At 35.6% G+C, this 23460-nt stretch overlaps 1 protein-coding gene across 1 annotated transcript in view; it reads right to left on the bottom strand.

The window, feature by feature from the left end:
- The window catches only part of LOC149801593 (coiled-coil domain-containing protein 171-like), a 124586-nt gene that overhangs the window by 55226 nt on the left and 45900 nt on the right, over positions 1-23460 (bottom strand). Inside the window, exons 12-17 of the mRNA XM_089956814.1 lie at positions 17274-17339; positions 12755-12893; positions 12142-12253; positions 8358-8473; positions 6299-6388; positions 3595-3756 (exon numbers count right to left, since the gene is read on the bottom strand). Coding sequence (XP_089812940.1) covers positions 3595-3756; positions 6299-6388; positions 8358-8473; positions 12142-12253; positions 12755-12893; positions 17274-17339 — 685 coding nt within the window. The remainder of the gene's footprint in view (positions 1-3594; positions 3757-6298; positions 6389-8357; positions 8474-12141; positions 12254-12754; positions 12894-17273; positions 17340-23460) is intronic.

The raw sequence follows: 23460 nt of genomic DNA, 5'->3' as shown, positions 1-23460 counted from the left end.
GCTTAAAAATGGCGTTAAACCCTACAACAACAACAACTTAATATACAGAAGTTTTGAAAGATAATAGATGCAAGAAAAAGGACCCAGAAATGTTGTCTTGTAGGATCATGTGTCCTTTATTTGGAGGTATTTGAAAGAGCAGATTTCACTGTAATGAATGTGAACAATATTTTTCTCCAAAACATGAAGTCCAAAAAGTTTTAAAAATTATAAAACAGAAATTTTTTCAAGTAATTATGTTTACTGAGGAATACTTACCCAATCACAATAATTTTATTAAGTTCCCAAATCAAGCTCTCCCAGAAAGACAAAAAATTATTTTTCCTGTCTGCATACAGCATAGCCTAATAACAGTAGCGTTCATGGAAAAGAAACTCTTCCTAGATACCATTACAATTACTTGACATACTGGTTACCTGCACATTATATATACATCAATTTAATGAGGATGCTTGCATTTGCAGGTAGGTGTGGGAATGATCTTATTCTTGAAGAAACATAATTTATGATAAAAATGTCCTACCTTCATTCAATACAACACCCAATTGCATTACTGTTAGAAGACCAGGTAAGAGGAGAAAATGTATGAGCATCAAACATTTACTTGATAATCCAACAGAGGATGTTATCAATTCTCCTTACAAGGACACAGCACAAATGAGGGATAACTCAAAGCAAAACATAACTGCCATAAAGAAGCTATAATAAGAGGGCAAAGAAAAGCCTGACTGTGCCATTTGCTTACAAAAGAAACATTCTGGACAGTGAAAGCTTTAAAGCAATGCCTGTGATGAGGTTGTGCAGGCCTCAGCAAGGTATGGTGGATGAATGGGTAACTGCTACCAGGTCCACCAGATTCAGGTGTCTGCTCCTTGAGACTAAATCATGATGATAAAAGCTGGAGACAGTCAACTTGTGCATACAAGCAAAAAGCCTCAATAATATTTTGAAATGAACTTTTATATTCAAATGTGACATTTGAAAAGATAGCTATAATCAAATGTGCTTATATTTTCAGTAGGTATATTCAATCTTTCAAAATGGGCAGTCTTCTAGCTGGAGAATTCTTACTGTGCAGTAATTTACTAACAAGAGCCAAACAAGGATATGTCACTCTGGGCAGGGGTAAAATATGTGATCTCTGCTGTTTGAGCAGGCTGGGAAAACCTGAATCTTCCTAGACTGTCCCATTCGAAAGGGTGAAAAGAATCACCTAGCAGTTCTGATCATTGATTTTCTGAATCAATCTATACATTAACACTGTGTGCAAGAAGGTGTAAGCCAAGATTCAAACCAAACTAAATGACATCCACTGCCCAGCTGTCTGGGTCCATTACCACTCTATAGCTTGGAAGTCTTCATGGTTGCAAAGTGACCAGCCATCAGATGACTTAAAAGAGTGCAAATCTAATGGAAAATCTGCATGAGAGCCAAGATTCAAACCAAACTAAAATGACATCCACTGCCCAGCTGTCTGGGTCCATTACCACTCTATAGTTTGGAAGTCTTCACGGTTGCCAAGTGACCAGCCATCAGATCACCCAAAAGAGTGCAAATCTAATGGAAAACTTGCACAAGAGACCACAAGCGTACAGTGTCTGACGTCTTCTTGACAAAAAGTCATTTAGTGCATTGAGTCTGCCTGGCAGGTCCCTTATCTGAGTAGCAATCTGCTGCAGTGAGCACCAACAAAGAAAACATCACAGACCAGATCAGATACCTCTGATATGCATAGTATGAAACTGGCAGTCAGCTGGCTCAATAGACTGATATACATAGTATGAAACTGGCAGTCAGCTGGCTCAATAGACTGATATACATAGTATGAAACTGGCAGTCAGCTGGCTCAATAGACTGATATACATAGTATGAAACTGGCAGTCAGCTGGCTCAATAGACTGATATACATAGTATGAAACTGGCAGTCAGCTGGCTCAATAGACTGATATACATAGTATGAAACTGGCAGTCAGCTGGCTCAATAGACTGATATACATAGTATGAAACTGGCAGTCAGCTGGCTCAATAGACTGATATACATAGTATGAAACTGGCAGTCAGCTGGCTCAATAGACTGATATGCATAGTATGAAACTGGCAGTCAGCTGGCTCAATAGACTGATATGCATAGTATGAAACTGGCAGTCAGCTGGCTCAATAGACTGGTCAGAAACTGAGATGTCAGAAGACGGCATCAACAGTGAGAGTGGTTTCCAGAAATCTCCGGAGAGTTCAATCAGAAACTTGATGCACAATGTTCCACCAGGCAGGTGGGATTTATGCCTGCTGGGCTGCCAAAGGTAAAGGTTAATTCTCTTTGCATATTTAAGTCAGCTGTTGAAAGGCAGGTAAGGTAAGAAATCCCCCCATGGCCAAGATCTGCTACTTGGATAATTCTTCTCATCTGAGACTTAAATTCTTGGATAAATCTCCAGTGGGATTCTGACAAAGAAAAGAAGGTGACAAAAGTTTCACATCCATGGTTCCTAGCTCTTTTCCCTGATGACCAAATGTACTGTATCTGAAGCAAACAGCGATATCTGGGGAATCTTAGAAGAGCAAGGGACCACAAGGGCATCAAGCATCAAACAACTTAGATACTGCACGCTTTGCTCTGCCTTTTAACTGTTTCTTCTGGATTGTAGACCAAGTCCCCTCTAACCAGGTGCTGCAAGAGTTGATAGAAGAACAACCTGTACACCAAAGATCATTATTACCATTTTTTACCTACAGCAATACTAAAAAATTTTTATCAAAAAGACAAAAGGTGAAAACTATGGCAAATTAAGTCACTTTAAAAAGTAAATATAAAATTAAAATCGTAATTCAAACAGTTCTTGCCAAAAAAGAAATATCATTTGTGGTAAGATAAAATGAAAAACAGTACTGTCAGCAACAAAGTCCACAACAGTGAAAAAAAAATAGAAGCAATAAATGTCCAAGAAAAGAGTGATCAATAAAAACAATACCAACATGGTAAGCAGAAGGTTAAAATTTCCCATGAAATCCAGCTGATTTGGAGAAGTGACATATTCAATGTTACCTGTATTGCGCAAAAGCTTGAACTCATGAATATTTGCTACATGGGTAGCCACCTAGTGGAGACAGGGAAGGTCATTATATTAAGTATCTAGGAAGAGTTTCAATTTCGTACCTCATGTCATTATTGCTTATTTCAACAAAAAAAAGTCATTAAAAAGTATTAAAAAGGTTGGCTACGTTTGCTTGGTCTGACTAATACAAGTGTTGCTTTATTATACTTACAATGGTTTTGTAGAAAAGATCAATGTCCAAAAAGATTTTAAAAAGATATAAACAACTGAAACAAAAACGTTAGTCACCAGAACCAGCTTAGGTCACTCATGGTACACTGTATCTAATAAATATTTGGTGTGGTTTGTTTTTTAGATATAGTGTTTACAATGAATTGTGACTGGCAGACATATGGATGGATGGCACAATACCAGTGTCTCCCTCTCATGGCCAGGGGAGGGGGATAATAAATATCTAAGAGTCCCTCCATGCATTATAAGTGGGACAGGTTTATAATGAGGGGGTTTAAACAAAAAGAACTGTAGACTCTTCCTGTTATACCTCCTCTGAGAGTTCCTGTATCCTACATCTGTCCTTGTTCTGGTTGCTTGCTGTGCTCTGCATGTCAACTTTCAAACGAGACAGCAATGATTCCAGTTCTCCATACTCTGACCTCACACGGTTTAACTCCTTGGCAGTGCGGGTGTAGTTCTTCTGTGCATCCTGCAAGAGGAGAAAAATTTATAGAATTTAGTCCTCCTGCTTATCCAGTGAAGATGGTGGGTGATACAGAAATGGGATCCATCATTTCTGAAGTACAACTCCCAAAACATTCAAATATCTCTCTGAAACTAGGTCAAATGCATAGACACTTTCAGCAGAGTTGCCAATCCCTGTGATTTTGCACTTGATGCTAGTTCTATTAGATTTCTATATTGATTTTAACCAAATAGAAACATTGTATCCTTCAAGCAAATTTTCTACTCTTCTGAGAAATATTAGATGCAACAGGGCCAGAACTGTCCCATTCTGAGACTTGGATTTTCAATTACCATGATGCATCACACAACCTGAGGGCTCTTTGTGAACCTAAGCAACATTTTAGTGTTACAGCAGGGTTATAATAACTGCACATGCCTTAATAACCAGCAGCTCTCCCTCTTTGTGTCAGAAATTGCAAACAAATATTTCCTTACTATGAACACATTTCTTGATCCCAGCCTGCTTTATATGAGAGAAGCAGCTGCTAAAACTTTAACAATTGTCTTGGAACTTACCATTATGCATGTCTGATGTCTTGTTACAACTTAATTAAATGGGTTTCAATCAGTCTCAGAAAAGAATCTAACATATGCTTTATTCATTGCAACTATACTGGATGAGACAATGCACTCCTAAGTGGTGAACTTCTAACCTAAAGGGACACAACTCTTCCAACATACATACATAAAATGGGAACATCTTTTATATTGGTGGTACAACCTTATCATAATGAGTTTTACTTCATGAAATTTACCCCAATCACTGTATTTTTTAAGCATACAGTGTTGTTATTAAGTCATATACAGTGGTCTCCCTCTTATATGGTCACCTCGTCTGCATCAGGAAAGTGTCCTTACAAATGGGTCTCCTTTCTAAGGAGGGATCACACAGATGTGAGTAATAATTACATATACAATAAGAAAGGTAAAATTAATTTTAATTAATCACATGCATGTTATTGAATAATGTGATACAGTAACCAGTAATGTTATTTAAAATAATTATGAATAATCACTGATGATGGTGCAGAACCATTCAAAAACTTTTATCAATCAAATTAGGGTCAAACATCTGGCTGAAACTATCCTTCTCATTCCATTTTCCCACTGATGCTAAATGTAAACCTGACAATGTTAATTTGAATCTTTCTAACACAAAATTTATCACCAATGATCAATGGACTCTCCCTCTTTTCATTTAATCAATTTTTTTGTGTGCTTTCACTTAGATTTGTACACAAAGGACATAATGATGACACTGTTCACTATTTGCAGTAACTTATTCCTTCACTAGTAACTATGCCACTGCTGAACTACTTTGTAGTTATTACACAAAATGCTATGTCTATAGTGGAAGTGTGTTTGTCATGTAACTGAATGGTTTTAGTTTGCTACCATTTCAAATACATTTCCTAATCTATGAGAGAGAAGCCATAATGGTTAACATATCATTTTTACTTTATGACAACTGGTAATCACGTTGACTTGGGCAGAACAATACTGTTAGTTTTGTCATCTTGATAATTATTGGTGCTAATAATAGCCAATAATTATCAAAGTTTCAAAACCTGACATCTAAGGACAACAAAGTAGTATTATATATATCTATACTATGCATTTAACTTTTTTCCATGACTGCAGATTGTAAGGATCATTTGTAAACAACATATTACATAGCCAACTTTTGTCCATGATTGTAGGTTGTCTTAGGTTTTTACATAAGGTTGCTTTCATCAAAATTATTAATTCCTATTTTAATACCAGTCTTTGTGGAATCACTTTAAGTTGTGTTCAGATATAATTGGAGAGGAATTATTTAAATCATTCATTGAAATTACTAAAGTGCTCTTGATGGGACTAACACTATTTTGGGATTATTATGAATTCATTAAAAGACAAGCTGGATTATATCATTATGACACATCAAGACTGTTGATATATCAATCTATTCAAGGCTATTGGTACATCAGCACATTCAAGATTGGAATTCATTATGAACACTATACTTTCGGAGTTGTGATAGAACTTTTAGGATTATTTGGAATTTAGTTCACAATTCTGTAAGTTCCTCTTAAATTTTAATTTTATAGCTTAGAGAATTAAATTATTTGTTGAATTTGACAAAAATTGTTGGTTGTGCTTTTTCTGTTACATGGTTTAAAAACAGAGTTGTAACAGTAGTAAGAGAATTCATATTACTTTATATGAATTTAAGTTAGGTACTTTATTGGAATTTTGGAACAAATGTTGATGAACTGAATTTAAAAATCAACAAATACTTGCGAGATTTCTATCTGTAAATTGCATCAAATGTAACTATGTGAGTGGTAAATCTGACATTTTTGTACTAATATGCTGGCCACTGACAACATCATAGGGTGTCCGTGTTAAATGGGTAATACTGAACAAAAACTTTTGATGCCATGGGATTCTGGCTGTAAAAAGCACATGGCCATTGGTCAGGTGTCAAGAGGGTAACTACTGAACAGTATTAGAATTCTCACCTCTAATGCCTTGTCCTTGGCCCAGATCATTTCTTTACACTGGTCCACTTCCTTGGTCAGTCCGTCACTTAACTTTTTCATCTTGGTCAGCTAAAGAAATAAAACTGAATCAGTTAAGGTATGTGAAATTGATCAGGAAAGGAAAGGATCTATCATCGCCTGTAATAACTTCATAATCTTGTATTGATTTATATAAGAAACATTAAATAAGTGATGAAATTAATTAAAGACTATTCGTCAGCAGTAATTCAACAAGAAAAGTGTTCATGGAACCAGACTTCCATACCAGAATCTTAAAACTAAGATGTATACAGATGACCCTACACACCCCTATTACATTTATGGTGAGACATGGAATGATTAAGCACAACTGGCATGTCCAAGCTAAAAGTAAGCATTTACATGAATTCCTCCCCATTTGACAAAATTGCTGAAGAAACGTCAAAGAATGAAGTTTTTCGTTTGCTGTGTACTTCATCATCAAGTCTGCAGTTCGGATTGAGCACATACAATACACAATCTAGTGATACTGTATACCTGGATAAAATTTACCACATTTACTGTAAATATTGCAACATCGTACTTGTTAGGACACTATAAATTAATTTTGTAAGTAATTTCTTTGCACACTATGTTCTAGGACACATTGCTTTTTTTTTTTAAAAGTCAAAAGTGGTGGGACACCTTTCAAATCATTAGAAAATTATATTTCAGAAAACGCACTCAAACATAAATTTTTTTTTATTAAAAAAAAATTGAACTGTGTACTTGAGATAAAACTCTTTATTATACTGCAGCATCACCTCATCAACCCAACACTTTTGCAAAAGTACAATCCAACCTTTTGGTACACAAATATTTTTTTAGCTCTCTCATAAAGTGAAATATTATCATTGAAGGCAACACATCTCCTGCTACAGAAACTGCAAGGACTAAAGTTAGATTTTTAAAATGTGTGAATTCTCACTTTTAACCACCTTCTTGTCGACAGTCAGTCCAGGAATGTGATCAAAGTACACTGGAGTTCCAAATGTGATAATGGTGATAATGTCTGTGAAATCTTCTTCACTACTGGCCTTTACAAATTCATCAAATGACTATTTTCCCCTCCAAATCTTCTAGGAGATTCTGGGTCATCAATGTCCATGCACAAGACACTAAATTGTATTGTTTTAAAAACTGTTCCATTGATTCAATTTATTTTCAAAATTCCCATTAATACCAGCAAAAAGAAATCAAAGCTGGCTTACCTATCTCAGCCAACTTTGTATATATATAAAAAATCAGCACACTTACAAGAATCCAAAGACGACTTCTGGGGTCGGCTCGTTTTGTAATAAAATAACTTTTGTATCTGATATCCTGCTGGTAAGTTCGAACAATGAATTTACTGCTTGCTACCAGGTGTGTTTATTCAACACCTGGGCTTCTATTTGTTTGCCATTTGCAATCATAACTGATACATATGAGCACTGATTCCTGCAGGGTAAACATTATGCACAGTATTAACTTGGCTTTAATAGTCATTTTTGTATCCCATGCAAGCAAAAGGACTGTCATTTGTACTCATAGTGAATGCATTTTCAAGGATTTTTATTGGTGAGATACTGTCATGTTGTTCACCTGGATATAATACACTCTTGGATATTTTGTACCTTACACCATGTCATGTGTAAATAGCAGGTACCTTTCAAGCAATGGGTTGATATTTTGCTCTCTCTCTAGTTTGTGATTTTTCTGGATCTAGTTTTCAGTCTGATAACATTCAAATCTTTGAGGACAACCAAATATGATTCATTCGTTAATATTCACATCAATGGCCAATGTGTCTTGTTACCTGACAGAAGTGATACACACAATGGATGCACACACTACATATATGGAGTTCATGCATATAATTTTAGCTTTAATAAATTGCTCATGAAGAACATAAAAAAGTTAATAAATGCACAAGGTTGGTATCTTTCATTTTATTATCAAATAAGTGTTTTATTTATCTATTTTATTGTATGCAACGTGTGTGTTAAGACTTCTAAAATAAGCAAATCACGAAACTCACCTCATCTGAGGTATGATCTAGTTTCTTTCTATACTCTGATAATGTCAGTCGAAGATTTTCTAAAACAATGGATGGAGCAGGCATTTTGTTTGCTTCTTTTTTACCTCCAACACTCTCTGAAATGTAGAAAATATCGATAACAGTTCACAAGTTCATTCACATAAAATTCATATGAAGAAATACAAATTATTTTCATCAGACCTGCTTCTATCCCTGGTAAATTCTGTCAAATTTGATATCTATTCTACTCTTTTCAATTCATGTAACTACCATATATACTTGTCAATAAGTCAAGTCCAGCTGCAAACAACAACTACCCTGAAATCCCATTACATAATGTGCCAGCAGATCAGGGTCTATGTTGTTTGTTCTACTGATTACTCCTAGCAAACTGCAAAAACCCAGATCTGTCAGCACAATATGCAATGGCAAATCTTGGTCTTTGCCATCTGCAGTTGGACTCGACTTATAAATCAATATAAATGGCATGCTTCTTACCCTTAATGATTAAGAAGACATGAAGCTGAAGACAGCAATTAAGATTAATGACCATAAATGACACAAAAATATCCTTGGATTACAAATCTCAAATAAATGTGTAAAAAAAGTATTATTATGTTCCTTTCATTTTTTTATGCATGTTTTCGTGAAAATTAATTTTGTTTAAACCATAATTTTCATATTCTGTAGTCTCCATGGGAAATTTCTGACCATAATTATTTGATGTGCACAACTGTAATTCATAAGAACAAACACACTTGTCTGTCCATAAAGATGACTGGTATATGGATTTAGTTCATTATCATGGTCATCATAATGTTCCAGTTTTTTGTCAATAATGATGACTGGTATATGGATTTAGTTCATTCTCAAGGTCATAATAATGTTCCACCTGTCTGCTGATAATGATGACTGGTATATGGATTTAGTTCATTCTCATGGAATAATGTTCCACTTGTCTGTCAATAAAGATGACTGGTATATGGATTTATTTAATTCTCATGGTCATAATAATGTTACACCTGTCTGTCAATAAAGCTGACTGGTATAAGGATTTATTTAATTCTCATGGTCATAATAATGTTCCACCTGTCTGTCCATAAAGATGACTGGCATATGGATTTAGTTCATTATCATGGTCATCATACTGTTCCACTTGTCTGTCAATACAGATGGCTCTGTATAAAAGAATATTAATGAGAGTACCACAAATGGCACACAGTATGCCTGACATGTGTTTGTATAGTCCCTAAGTGCAAGCCATCCATGAAGTATGGTCCAGGTCTGTAGAACCAGCATTATTGGGTGGTAACCATCTTATTTTTTGGTCAAAGTGACTTTGACTTAAAACCTTTTGAACAGAAAATCAACAGGATTTTCCTTACCCCAAGTCCAAGCAATCCAAAAAGTTTGCTTGACACATGTCATGTGAAAGTAATGGTATTGTATAGAAATCATTTTTTCTTCTTTCAGTCACAGTGACTTGATCTATGACCTTTTAAATCCCAAATCAACAGGATCCTTCTTTATCCCAAATGCAATTCATCCAAAAGGTTTTGCAACAAGAGATAATGGAGAACTCTAGTTATTGTGTGGAAACCAGTTTTCTTCTTTCAGTTGAAGCAGCTTTGATCTTTGACCTTTTCTTCTTGCACCTCAAGATCAAATAAAAATTATGCCCCAGAAAGAGAGAGAGAGGCGTCTTGACTACTGTAATCTGTGTTGTCAAGTTACCTGATGGTTATGATCTTTCTTATGTACAAGCGTAATAGTATATTCCATTATCAATTAATACCACTGGGTAAGCACTTCCATCTAGTTTTAGTTACCACTTCCATTGTCCAAGAATCACATGGCTTTGTAGAGATATTTACATGCTAATTAAATATGTTACAGTGTAGTCAGGTTTTCCAAGCTAACAGCTGTTTGAGATTTGGCAGACCAGATCAGATTAGTGAGGCTATCAATAGGGAAATGAGGCTACACATAGTTTATTATGAATACAGTACCATATAACGAAAGGAAATGCCAGGTAGTTACTTATGTAAATTTCTCAACCAGTGATAAATTTTGAACTTGCCGACAGAACTGTCAGTAACTAAAAGTAACATCTAGTATGAGCAAAGATCAAAAACAATTGCCACCTAAGTACAGGTAAAGTACAAAAAAAAATAATAACCTTATTTGTTGGGATGGAGAGGTCATTGTACTTGCAAAGAAAATTAGCATGCAAAATGGTAATTCTTGGTATGTATTTAATAGTTTCCATTTACTATCTAATTTAATAATGTTTTCTCTCTTTGACAAAAGCTTCAACTAAACAGGGGCAGTAAGGATGAAGAGCTGAAAATAATCTCACTCTCATACTGGGATATATTTTATTTTGATGACAAGGTGCAAGAAGAAAAATGTGATGGTATACATATGCCTCTCTCTCTCTACCTCTCTTCAAAATAAAACTCTGGAAAAAAGCATTTTAGCATCAGTGATGCAGTTTCCCTATTGCTGGTAATCTGAAATAGCATACAGTGATACTATTAACATTCAACTAACTGGAAGTTACTATAGATTAATTCCATACAGCATCACAAATTTTATCTGTAACTTAATAAATTTTCAGGTCAGCATCATTATATGAAGCTAAATACGTTTAAAATACTGCGTGTGAAACAATTTAGGTACTTTTAGTTACATTTAATGATCCTGACCTGAAAAGTTACCGATTACAGATAGGATAAAAATCACAATGCTACGTGAAATAAAGTGAAAAGAACGTGGTATTGATTTGGCCTCATTTTATACTCAGCACCGACTTATATATGGATGAAGGATGGAAAATTTACCGAATCTGCTCATTAAACTTTTACTCCACAATGACTAATAGGATGGGAAATATGGTATGCAGAAATGACGTTGGTAACCAAAACAAATGAGCAGACAGAAGGATATTTTAACATACTACACTTTGCCTTATGGCAGGAGCACAAAAACATGTAATTTTGGCATAACTTTTTTACAAATTCTATGATTTTGTTGCCATGGCAACCAGTCATGTCTGCCCTTAGCATGCTGAAATAAATCATATCCAATACCCTTATAGTGTTCTCAACAAATTGCTCACTATAACGATAATTATTATTGTTGAACTCATAAGAGATACCAAAATACTCGCTTAATGGAGAAATTCTGAGCAAATTAAGCAATTTCATCCCCCCGTTTCATACGCTGCAAATGGTAAGCAACAGTGACCCTATCTGATTGTAGATTTATAAAATTTAGAGCCTTCTATGCCAATGTGCTTTCTGTCAATTTTATCAAATTCTGTGGAGCAGTCTTTGATAAGAAGTCATTTTAAGTTCTTTATATTTTCTGGTAGAAAAGGCATCATATCTGATTGTAGATCAGCATCATTTGTTCAAACTTGAAAGACCTTTATGCCAGGATGCTTTCTGTCAAATTTGGTCAGATTCAGCTGAGTGTCTTTTAAATTAATTTGCTTAAAGATTTCCCTAATTTTAATAATGGTGGCAATATTGGATGATGAATCAGTGTCCACTGAACAAATTTAAAAGCCCTTGATGCCAGAATACTAGTTACAAAATTATGTGTACATTTGACATGCGGTTTTGAGAATTTTTAATTGTTAATGTGAATGGACTAAACCTCACAATGTACAATGCCTTATAGTCAGGCAAGCTAATCAATCATACGGAATGACACTCGGCACATTAGACTCAAAATTACATAAGGGGCATCATGTTAGCCAATGTTTTACAATACTCACTGGGATGTGGCTTTCGGGCCTTATCATCAATCTGGAAGTTACTGAGCAGCAATTCTAACTCCCTCATGCTTCCTCCATATGTCTCCTCCAGGTAAATCTGACGCTTCTTGGCCTGCAAAGAAATCAACATAAAAACTAAGCTGTACAGCAAGTGACTGTAACATTGCTCTTAAATTATTTTATATGTTTGTAAATGCATCTAAAACTTTAATTTCGTAGCAAGCATTCTTAAGTGTCCTGACATAGATGGGTTTTAGAGCTGTTCACTTAACCACAAAAATGTTACCTATGCTGGTGAAAATGTCATAAACTACTCAAGCTGTGCAAGAATACCCCTTCTAAATCGGTTAAATCTGAAACGTCTTTTAGTTTTAGTGCACAGTCACATAAACAGGAACTCATTTATCGGCCTATGAAGCTAACTAACAGTTACATAAGAACAAATGGAGTCTAAAGTTAATGCTCATGCTCACAGAACTCAGGGAGAGTGAATCTTAGAACTTGGAAATGATAATTCTGGTTTTATTGTCTGAAACTGAGTTTGACTGAAGATACATCAAATATAAATACACCAACATATCAGCACTGACATGTGCAATGGATGAAATATTACCTTAGACAATTCATCCTTCAGTTCTGTGAAATTTTTCTGGTGGATTTCAAGCTCTTTGGACAAACTTTCAATCATGTTTTTCTTCTTCTCAAGTTCTGAAGTCATTTGCTTCTTTGCAGCATGGTGATCTTTCTCAAGTCTGCATGAACATTGAAAAATGTGGATGAAATGTCCAAAAGCATGAATGCAAATACAAAAAGGCCTGAAGGTGAACTGGGTGTATGCTAGATGATCAAGGAAATAAACTCTGTAAAATATATTAAAAAATTTAGTTTTAAATCGTCCAAAAAGCCTTGCTAATATAAAGCTTCACCTTAAATGTGGTTGTAATTAATCAATTAGAATGTGAATACTAGTGTTAAGAATCCCAAAACAAAGTGTAAATGCTTAGATGTTCATAAGCCTGTGTTCATAAAGAACAATAACTTCCTGCAGCATCATTACAATCTGCTGATCATCCAACTTATTAGACAGCTTGGTAATTTCTAGTTTCATGGTACTGAGGGAAAGCAATATAGTGGCCATTTTTGGCCCTGGTAGTAGGTAATTTTCAAAGTGCAAGAAATAGGCAACTTCTGCATCTCAAAAATAAATATTACAATGAGTGCTTACATTTACAATGAAAAAATAACCTTTTAAAATAGGTTATAGTATAAAAAGAGTGTCAACTTTTGCCAACTTGTAATATACAGGGCTTGTGTTAACATGCACTTCAATTATCATATTGCTAATTGTCATTCAAAAACACATGCTGATATCCGCAGGTTGTTAAATATTATTACTAGAAAAAGTGTTATGTATTACACATACACCAGCACAATGGTAAGCTTGATTGACATTCTAATGTACACACAAACACGACTAGCACAAATTACACACAAAAATAATGCTGAATATAATTATCACTCATAATAGTTTATATTGCCTTATATGTCAGATAAAACAAATCTGATTTCATATGGTGTGTTATACTCATGAATAGGCATGACTATCTGTTCTGGCAATAAATGACTCAATGACTTGGCCATATTCCAAAATAATGAGTATAATGTTAACTGATAACCATGTCCCTATTACGATATAATGTGTAATTCAATTGACAACCAAAATCATGTTCCAATATAATGATTATAATGTCAATTGACAACCAAGATCTAAATACAATGTAATGAGTATAATGTCAATTGATAACCATGTCAATATTCCAATATAATGAGTATGATGTCAACTGATAACCATGTCCATATTTCAATATAATGAGTGTAATTCAATTGACAACCAAAATCATGTTCCAATATAATGATTATAATGTCAATTGACAACCAAGATCTAAATACAATGTAATGAGTATAATGTCAATATATAACCATGTCCATATTCAAATGTAATGAGTATAATGTCAATAGATAACCATGTTCATATTCCAATGTAATTAGTATGATGTCAATTAATAGCCAAGATCATATTTCAGTGTAATGAGTATAATGTCATTGTTGTTGTTGTATGGTTTAATGCCATTTTTCAGCACAAGACAGGCTATAGATGGCGGCCAGTATAACTAGTGGAGGAGGAACCCTGGAAAACCCCCGTGAAGAACCACTGATCCATGAGAAACTCCTGGCAGTCTTTCTCATGCAGCCATGTTAGTCGAGCCTGAGACTAGATCCCACACAGATAGAGGTGAGATGGCAGTGATACATAACGGTGAGCTCTTTAGACCACTCAGCAACTCAAGTATAATGTCAAGTGATAACCAAGATCATATTCCAATTTAATGAGTATAATGTCAACTGAAAACATGTTCATATTCCAATGTAATAAGCATAATCTCAACAGATAACCACGTCCATATTCCAATATAATTTGTATAATCTCAACTGACAACCAAGATCAGACTCAGATGTAATGAGTATAATGTCAACTGATAACGATATGCCAATGTAAGGAGTATAATGCAAATTGGTAACCATGCTTGTATTCTAAGATAATGATTATAATATCAACTGATTTTGATTCTCACTTGAAGCAATAACCACAACTGAAAAAATATGGTTACTTATGTCCACAAAATTAGTAATATTTTATTTTTTCTATGACAAAAGTCTTCTGATCCTTTGAGGTGATGTGATGTGATTTGGATTTTTAACGCAGCTTTAACAATTTTTCAGTCATATCGCTATGATGTCTGCAATGTGGCAGTTTATAGTGATGTCTAGCACTGGGGCATCATGAAGCAGACATGTGGCATGATGTCCCACCCAGTCACATTATCCTGACACCAGGCCGACCAGTCCTAAAACTAACCTCTTAATTCTGATCCTTTGAAATACTTTTATCACATGGTCATATGACTACTGTAGTACACTGGTTGATAAAAATTCATATAATATATTTTGATATTAAATCATGTTTATCACATTTCACTATGCCACAATAAATAACATCTCCACATGATGTCAAGGAAAAGCAAATTGTCTGAGGCATCCAAATGCACTTCAGTATCATTTCACTAAACAATCTTGTGATTTTATTGAAAAAAATTCTTGCACTTAATCATGTGATAAATGATATCATAAACATGTGCTCATTACAAGGTATATCATATTTTAAATTTTTGATTGCCAGGGCCATAAAACATTTGAAAAATATTTTCAACTCATTTTTATAAATTCATTTGAAAGAAGCATTCTAGTAGGATCTTGTATATTTTATATCAGACTTCTATTAAGTGGGTATTTAGTTAAAAGGTCAGTCATTGTTCTACTGTTTAGTGAGGTTCTATTCATCGGAGACCAAGCATACACCAGAAAATCTATTGGGAAAAATCAGGGCCATTTGAGTGATTACGGAACTATAACAGAAGAAACACCAATTTCATAACATTTTTACAACTGTGCTTGTAGGATGCATCCAATAAGGGATCAGACAATTATAATGACTCTTGGCACAACATTTTGTCCCAAAAAATGTGCTCAACATCTTTAGAAAAAAGAAACAAATGGATTCAAAAGATAAGATTTTTTTTTAAGCATTGATACTCCATTTATAAATGTACCTAAAAAACTGTCACTTGTGGCTGTTTATCAGTTTCTTCAGTTCAAGTATATTCCTTTCATGCTTCACTAATTTTCTCACAAAATATTTATTTACAAAAAAAGTATGTATCTTGCAGAAAAATATACTATACGATTTCACAAGCATATTTACTATCTCAAAAATAAATACATAATTCATATGTAAACTTATAGCTGACTATTTTATATGTACTTCTATTATTTGATACCAAAACTTCATGCATTTTTCTACCATAAATACCTTCAGAATCATAATTCCAAAATGTATTTAGGTTAAAAAAAATTTTGTATCTACACAGAAATAAAGCTTGTGTGTGTTTTAAAGATAGAATTTAATGATCAATGATCATAGAAGGTAAAACAGTGGATTGAGAGGTTCAGTACAAACATGGTGGTTCTCCATGGAAAATACACATAAATTTGTTGCTCTAATACATGCATGATCGTGTTTTCTGGTGCATGGACATGTATCCAATAGCCAAAAATAAACAAGTATTGCCTGTTTTTGACTCAGTATACTATACGAAATTATAAAAATTATGCTCATTTTATTTTACTGTTGCAAGTCATCATAGGTGCTAACATCTCTATCTGGGTGGTGGTGGTAGGGAGATATTTATCTTCCACTGTTTGTTTTTGGACACCGTATAAAAGAATATGTTTTTGGATGTCAAAAAAGTAATTTTTTGTTACCATATGAAATCATGCTGAAAATACGATACATCAGCAGCTTCCAAGTGAACACTATTAAGTCTGATCTGTCAAAAATATGGTAGGACAGCAGCTGCCCTGTGAACAATATTATGTCTGATCTGTCAAAAATACAGTACGTCAGCAGTTACCCTCTGAACACTGTCTGATCTGTCAAAAATATGGTACATCATCAGTTGCCTTCTGAACACTATTATGTCTGATCTGTCAAAATATGGCACATCAGCAGTTGCCCTCTGAATACTTTTATATCTGATCTGTCAAAATATGGTACATCAGCAGTTGCCCTCTGAACACTTTTATATCTGATCTGTCAAAAATATGGTACATCAGCAGTTGCCTTCTGAACACTATTATATCTGATCTGTCAAAAGCACCCAGCATTCTGCTTACACAGGCAATACACAAAGTTCAAGGTACAAACTTTAGATATATAATAAAGTAACACCTGAGATACATGTAAATAAAGCAAATGAAGTATGACACAAGATTTTCAAAAATTATAACACAGAACCTTAGTGCTGTTAAGCAACACCATCCCTTCCTGAAAAGTGATATTTATGTTGAACTTTCACTGGTGAGACAACAAAATTATGTCAAACTGGAAGCCGTACAAGGGTACAGAAATAATGCTTCCAAATATGATCCCATCAATAATGGTTTTTAAAAAATCTATCAGTCAGGTTAATAAGAACACAAATATAAAGTCTGCTCTCTTTTTGTAAAGAACTTACTTGGCATATTTATCACTCAGCTGTTTTGAACTGCTTCTTTCTTCATCATATGCTTGCTCTAACTCCCTACAAAATATGAATAATATTTTAACACAGTGAAACAAAGTCCTACCATAACCCTACACAAGAACATTTTCCTCTATGTTTCATAAACTTTACTCTTGAACAAAGACTTTCAAAACACAAAACCAACCAAATATTCCCTATGTGCACCTCACACCATCTAGCTACAGACAAAACTGATGGATAATTGTCTTAGCTGTTATGGGTTTAACACCATTTTTCAGCAAATGATAGGCTATACAAGGTGGCCACTATATTTGATGGAGGATGAATGCAAGAGAGCCACAGGAAGAACCAGTGACCCAAAGGAAGCTACTGGCAAGTTTTCTCACAAACACATGTTGACTCTGCACGAGACTTGATAAGAAAGGGGACACTGGTTAAATGTCAAAAAACCATACCTGACATATTCCCATACAGTGCTGGGGGTGGGGGCTGAGACTCAAATAGTGTTTCTGAGGACCCAATGTGGGTCAATGTGCTTGATCCCAAAAAAGTGTTGTTAACCAATTGTGAATAAGCTAACTTAACATGTAAGCATATATCAACTGACTGGAAATTCAAATCTGAAAATAACATGTCTGTCTTGTTTAAAGCATTTAATACACTTACAATGAAAAAAAAAGAATTGCTGGTAGACTTATGACTGTCAAATATCATCACCACACATAACACATAATCACAACCACACTGACATTAACTAAAAACAAAGTTTCCATCTTTAAATTCCATTAGATTGCAAAATATAGGCTTAATTTGATAGCCTTTGCTGCTCTTGGTAGTTTAACAAGGGTTTGAAGGTAATGCAAGTGTCATTTGTGTTCGTCACTGCACTCACTAGAGACTGGATGGTCCTGGTGTTCAAACTTCTCTGCTGGATTGTCTGAGTGAATCCTGGCCAGAAATGAGTTGTTCTGGATGACCATAACATGAGCATTGTAAAATTGTACATGATACAGTCTGAACACAAGATATGCTTGTCTTTACAGAAAAATGACCAAAATAGGTGATAACCCTTTATCAACACAAATAATCCATGCAAATATGAGCATGCGATTATTATTTTTTATCAAGCAATCTATTTCATGGCTAAAATCAACCTGAAAAGCAAAGGTCAATTTAAAGTTAGTATTTTAAAAAAATTAAGATAAAGAATAATAAACAGAATTAATCTGAACATTCAACTCAGCATGTCAAATAGGTTACCTACAGGTGGTGCACCTATATTTCAACACACAATGTACACACAAGAATGACGGATGTTAATATTTCATTTGCAGTACTTGCACAAATTTAAGTCCCCCACCCCCATTATTTTAGGCTGGCATGCTTTACAAAGACAACTTCGTCATCCAGGAGTTCTGAAATTTATTTTTGCTGGGCTCCACTTGCTTTGCTGACAGTTAATTGCTTCCTGAATCACCTTAAAAACTGAATCACCTGGAACACTATTCCAGCAACTGATATAATTATGTTTAACATTTAATACATGGTGTAAAATCTGACTTCAAAGAATTATTGCCACTCTTCACAAACTTGTCGATAATCTTGAATACATATGTTGTGAACATTTTCATTCCTACTCCTTCTCCTAGAAGCATCAAGCATCTCTTCGATGTACCTATATTGGGTTGTTAGACTTTGTTACCTGCACAAATTAGCACAATGAGCTCATCCCCCCCCCTGCAGTCTTCAAAGTACTTAACACATCAAATTAGCTATTGTCAGCCAGTTAAGTAAATATGTGAAATGGTGGTTTATACCTGACCTCTTTGCTTTTTAATTGCCACTATTTAAACTGCCTAAAGGCTTCACTGTACTTTTACATCAGCCAATCACAATTGCGTACCATTTATACATGCTACATGTAATAGGCATATACTGAAGTCGTGATAGGGGGTTGGGTTTAAAAGATTACTGAAAATTGTGTTTTTCAAAACACAACCTTATCAGTGGGGTTCGGGAGTAAAACATCATGTTTTTAGCATGACATGCCATGTTGTGACAGGTATGATGATATCTAAAGGCGTTTGCCTTAGACCTCTCAGCCACTTGGTGCATGCAAGAGAGATAGGTGATTTCCATCACACAATGGGTTTTACTACAAATGTAAAACACTAGGGCTATTTCATTTAAATAAACTGGGGGAGTGAGGATGCCGTGACTATTTGAGTACCACCAATAGAAAAGAATTTTAAATCATCCAAAAAACAAGCAAATTTCATGAACTGATGCTTCTTACTTCTTTGAGTTAAAAAAGGGGAGTATAGTTTGGTAGAGAAAATGGTTAGGTGAGTATGATTATATAGTTGATGATCAAGATATGATTTTAGAGGAGGACGTTAATGTAGAACACCACCCAGGTATGGTTCCATCAATATATAGCTGCTTACAAAATGTGGAACCAACATTCAATGCACACAAAATAATAATACATGAAGTTGATATATCTGTATATCAATATCAAACTAAAACCAAGGTGTAATCAGTATAACATTGTATGCCAAAGGATTTATTGCTCTAAAGGAAAATTTCTATATATTAAGGGAGCACCGACAGAAAAGTTAGACAATAAGGGGCCATAAATCTGCTAAAAGATATTGGTGAATGCTGAATACACAGCTGAGGTCTCCTTAAACTTAAAGGGTCATTCAGGTGCAGAAAAAAAAAGGTGATTGGGTCTGACAATCAGGGGCTGTAAACATATAAATAATCTAGAATCCTGTCAGATGAACTCAGCCAAGGTCTCATCAATAGCAAGCTCCATGCCAATCTTGATTAAAATCCAATTAAAATGAATGTAGTTTTGCACAGAAATGATGTGAGAGCATCAGACAACCAAGGGATATAATTCTTCTAAATAATGACATACAATGCTGATAATCAACCCCAGAAAAGGTCCAGTCAGTATCAATCCATACACCAAAAATGTCGGAAAACAAACAAGAAATAAATGGTTGTGTGGAAATGAAGGCTGGTGGGTCCATAAATCAGAGGCTATAACTCAGCTAAATCAAACTCAGCAACATAAAGCTGCCTATGGCTGAGATCCAAAAACAATTAATGAAGTCATTGTTCAGAAATGAAAATGTGTAGGTCTGACAATCAGGGGCTAAAAATACTGTAAATGTTTTGGGATTCTGACAGTCAATCTCAGCCAGGGTCACACAACAATTAAGCTGCAAACTAAGCTTGGTTCAGATATAATAATATTTACAGGAAATATTGTTTAGAAAAAAAGTGGATGGGTCTGAAAATTTGAAGTATATACTATGCTAGACAAAAGCACAGAACCCACTGACACTTGAGCTCAGCAACAGACTGCTTGTCGGATTTGGTAAAAATCCAATAATTAATGGAGTTATTGTGCAGAAGTAAAAGTGGGTGGGTCTCACAATCAGGAGCAATAACTCCGTTAAATTATTATGCAGAAAATCAAACTGCAGCACAGATTCAACTGAGACTGGGGATTTCTATTGGCAGTGGAGCTAAAAATCCAGGTTGACAAAGGAGAGAAACCAAATCATAATTCCCATTAAACTGGAGACAACCAGTGTCAATAGATAAGGCATGAATCTTATTTCATCGTTGTGCTGAGGTGAGAGTGAGGTCCTGAAAAGAAGCCTCATTCAATGGTTCATAAGAGGTTTTGGTTAATGACCATAAAACATAAGAAAGATTCCATCTAGGTGCAAGAGAGGTCTCTGCAGCTCAAAATATTTAATAAGATCAGCAAGGTGAGAATCTGAATCAATTACTGTGCCTCGAGAGAATTTAAGCGTGTTTGAAATGGCAACTCTGTAGTCTTTGATAGTGGATACAGAGCATTTTTTGTTCTAAAGAGAAACAAAGGGAAATTAACAACAAAAGTTATAGAGGGACAGCTAGGATCAACACGCTTCCTACAGCACCAATCACAGAGGATTTGCCACCTGACATACTAGACCTTGAATGTTGAAGCTCTCCTGACCTGAATGATGCAACTCACAAAAATTTGTTCTAGCAGAGAGATCGCTTGAAATGAGCCAAACATGAAGGTGGAGAATTTGTGGGCTGTTGTGGAGGAGGGATCCCTGGTGTTGTGACAGAAGTTCCTTCCTGTGTGGAAGAGACCTTGGTCGAGCGATCAAAAGGTCTAGAAGATCACTGAACCACACATGCTGAGGCCACATAGGGGCTATGAAAATGATCTGAGCAGTGAAAGTTCTGACTTTTTCAGACTTGAGGAAGCAGTCAGAAGAGTGGGAGGGTGTAAGCAAACAGCCAATCCAACTGGATACTGAAAGCATCCTTGATCCGGGACAGGGAAAACATAAAATGGAAATCTGTTGTTCAGTCTGGCTGCAAACAGAGCCACTAGGATCTTCCCCACATGGAGAAAAGGGATTCTGTAACAGAATGGTGAAGAGTCAATTTTGTGAGAATGGCTCTGCCAGTTCTGGAGGGACTGTCCACCAAAACATTCTTTTTGGCGGAATAGACCAATCTCTGAGTTTTATGTTATTTAAGGTGGTCCAGTGGTGGAGGTTCCAGACTTCCACACAAAAAGAAGGGGCATGGGTGCCTCCTTGATGTTAGTGATAAGCTACAATGGACATGTTGTCAAGGAGACCATGTCACATCAACCCCTTACTCTGCTGATGCACCCTTGCAGTGCTAGGTATATAGCATTCATTTCAAGGATGTTTATGTGGAGGGATGATTCAGACAGGGTCTAAAGATCCTGCAGACTTATGTCCTAATATTCTAAATGAGCTCCTCAACCAGAATCTGATGCATTGGTGAAGAGACAGAAGTGCGGTTTGGTTGCAGGCACGGGGATTCCAATCATGAATCCGTCCTGATTCATCCACTACTGCAGATAGAGATGAAATGCTGGTCCTAGAATGATCAGTGTTGATAGAGAACCTTTGTGAGATTTCCACCTTGTGAGAATAAGGATCTTTAGTGGTCACAAATAAAGATGTCCTAATAGAACCATGTTGGCAGTGTCATTCAAGGTTCCCAGATGGAACAGGTGCAGTCAAACAGGCAAAGAAGTTTTTGCTTGTAGCATCTGTACAGAGCCAGGATTTGAGCTATCTGATCAGGTGGAACTCTAATTCTGGTTTGTGAGGAAATTCATCCCCATGTAAACAAAGTCTTGCGATGGAATAAGTTGCAATTTCTTGAGGTAACACAAAAGGCTCAACTTAGTTACCACAGACCAACATTGGTACAGATTATGATGAAGGGACTAGATTTGAATATTGTGGATCAGAAAATCATCAAATTACTGGACAATTGGTCAGGCAAGTAACCAGAATTATCACACTACTATTCCCATAACTCGGGTGAAAACTCTGAGTGCAGTAGAAATTTCAAACAGCAGGACCCAGAACTGAAAAACTTCCTGGTCTAAGCAAAAACCAAGATATCTGTGGTGAGATGGAAATATGAGAATGTGTAGATAGGCATCCTAAAGATTGATGGAAATTACCCAATTGGATGGGCAAAGTGCATTCCAAATTGGAGAGGTGGTCTCTGTCTTGAAAGGTTCTTCCAGAAGAACTGGTTTAAAGGAGAGAAGTTGATTATAATACAAAACTCTCCACTTTCCTTGGTGACCAGGAAGAGATGGGAACAGAAGCAACATCATTCAGAATCCTCTCAACTGCCACTTTCTGTAAAAGGGTGTGCACTTTCTCCCTCAGTTTAACCAGATTGGACTGGTGAAGAAATATGGAGTCCTAGATAGAGCAGGTAGTTTCCAAAACTGGAGTCAGTACACCTATTTCACTAGTGAAAGGAACCAACTATAATCCATGATGCTTGACCAGGTCTCAGAAATGAGGCCTAGGCAAACACCAACAGGAATACCTGAGAGAGGAATGTGCAACAGGGGAGGGCTCAAGTCTCTAGGAATGTCCCACAACCCTTCCTTTAGGAAAATTAGGGGGCTGTGAAAAGGTCTCCTTCCTTTCCAGGTTTGTTGGGCACATCTTTTTTTCAGTTTCTGGGAAACAGATGGATGAGGATGAGGAGGAGGTCCATTCTGAGATTGCACATTTGACTTAGGCTGAGTTTGCTTGAAGAACTTGAGGGCAGTTCACACTGACACGCCTCCTGACCGATTGTGATGGGC

The sequence above is a fragment of the Sinohyriopsis cumingii genome, chromosome 4, assembly GCF_028554795.1.
Source record: "Sinohyriopsis cumingii isolate HCF-2022 chromosome 4, ASM2855479v2, whole genome shotgun sequence".
NCBI lineage: Eukaryota > Metazoa > Mollusca > Bivalvia > Unionida > Unionidae > Sinohyriopsis > Sinohyriopsis cumingii.
Note: the sequence above shows the minus strand (reverse complement) of the source record. Positions and strands in the feature narration are given on the sequence as shown.